This window comes from Poecilia latipinna, unplaced genomic scaffold (genome assembly GCF_001443285.1).
Source record: "Poecilia latipinna isolate Pla-1442-1.1 unplaced genomic scaffold, P_latipinna-1.0 Scaffold808, whole genome shotgun sequence".
NCBI lineage: Eukaryota > Metazoa > Chordata > Actinopteri > Cyprinodontiformes > Poeciliidae > Poecilia > Poecilia latipinna.
In genome coordinates, this window is record NW_015113424.1 from 208,135 (window position 1) to 209,715 (window position 1,581).

The 1,581-nt window shown below is 39.9% G+C and overlaps 1 protein-coding gene across 2 annotated transcripts in view; it reads right to left on the bottom strand.

Moving 5' to 3' along the window:
- Positions 1–1,581, bottom strand: part of LOC106956336 (spermatid perinuclear RNA-binding protein-like) — a 48,459-nt gene that overhangs the window by 8,097 nt on the left and 38,781 nt on the right. For both annotated transcript variants that reach the window (XM_015047121.1, XM_015047122.1), the window contains exons 13-14: positions 1,237–1,386; positions 66–200 (exon numbers count right to left, since the gene is read on the bottom strand). In XM_015047121.1, coding sequence (XP_014902607.1) covers positions 66–200; positions 1,237–1,386 — 285 coding nt within the window. The remainder of the gene's footprint in view (positions 1–65; positions 201–1,236; positions 1,387–1,581) is intronic.

A 1,581-nucleotide genomic window follows, 5' to 3' on the forward strand; every position in this document is an offset into this window, starting at 1 on the left:
TGTGTGTGTGTGTCCCTGTGTGTGTGTGTGTGTGTGTGTCCCTGTGTGTGTGTGTGTGTTCCTGCCTCTATGATGAAGCGTTTGTCGTAGCTGCTGCCGCTCTCTGAGATCAGCTCGTACTTCAGGCCGCGCCGCTTCTCGTTCAGCTCCATCACCGGGTTTTTCCCGCCCGCCGTCAGGATCGGACCCGGAGCTCTGGACTGAGACACAGAGGCATGCTGGGAGTTAACAGGCTGTCATGGTTCTGACCCGGTTAATTCAGATCAGAACCTGGACCTCCAGAGTCCCTGCTGTTCCACAGTGATGGTAAATTAACAGAACCTTACATAATTATTCATAACCTTAAATTTGATTCAACATTTAGTAAAATCACCACAATCTGATGGATTTTACTGCAATAAATTATTTGATCGCTGGATTAATTAAAACAAACTCAATTTCCATTTGCATGATTTATTGTTTTTCTCTTTCAACCAAAAACTGGATGAAAAACGTTTTAGTTTGGTATTTTGGTCTCAACTAACCTTTTTTTTAAGGAGAATTTTGCTTTTAAAGATTTTAGAATTAATTTTATTTGTTGCTTCTATTGTTTTGTTAATTTATTTTGATTATTTAAAGTGTATTTCAGCTCCAGTGTTTAATGTTTATTAGAATTTAAAGTTGATTATACCATAAATATCTTTATATTACTAGAAAATGCTATCAAAACAACAATATTATTGTGTAAAGCAATAACTTCTGGGACAATTTATTGTCCAGCAAAATTTGTTATTTTGACAGGCCTGGATTTTAATGAATTTTTATATTTTAAACAAATATCATACAATGTGTGAATGATTAAGTGGAAGGAAAAAAAACTCAAGTTTCAAAAATTTTTTATAAATCAAAATGTGAAAAAAGGCTTTTAGGCATTAAAAACTGAACATTATAACGCTCACATTTTAACCTTTTCTTCTGATTTTTTTGATCTGAGAATCAGCCGGAGACATAAAAGCAGAAACCTGAACTGACCTGGATTTGATAAATTCAGCAGCTGAGGCAACAGGAAGTCGTCAGTTCATAAAATAACCATCGAAATATCATAAACAACAGAAGAGCATAAAAAAACCAAAACACCTTCTCACCTCAGACTGAACAGATTTACAGTTTGTTTCATGTTATAAAGACACTTCAGGAAACCTGTTTGGTGTGTGTGTGTGTGTGTGTGTGTGTGTGTGTGTGTGTGTGTGTTCCCACCTCCTGCGTCTCCGTGGAGGAGGTGACGGATGTGGAGCTGGAGCTGGTGGACATCCTGTCATTCTTTCCTTCTCCGTCGGACTTTTCATCGGCGCTCAGAGAGTCCAGGTCCCCGTCTGAGGCGAGCAGAAAACCCAGAGCCTGCAGCGCCTGAATGGAACCAGAGAAACGACTTTACTGTTACCGTGGAGACAACGCCTGAACGGAACCAGAGACACAACTTTACTGTTACCGTGGAGACAACGCCTGAACGGAACCAGAGACACAACTTTACTGTTACCGTGGAGACAACGCCTGAACGGAACCAGAGACACAACTTTACTGTTACCGTGGAGACAACGCCTG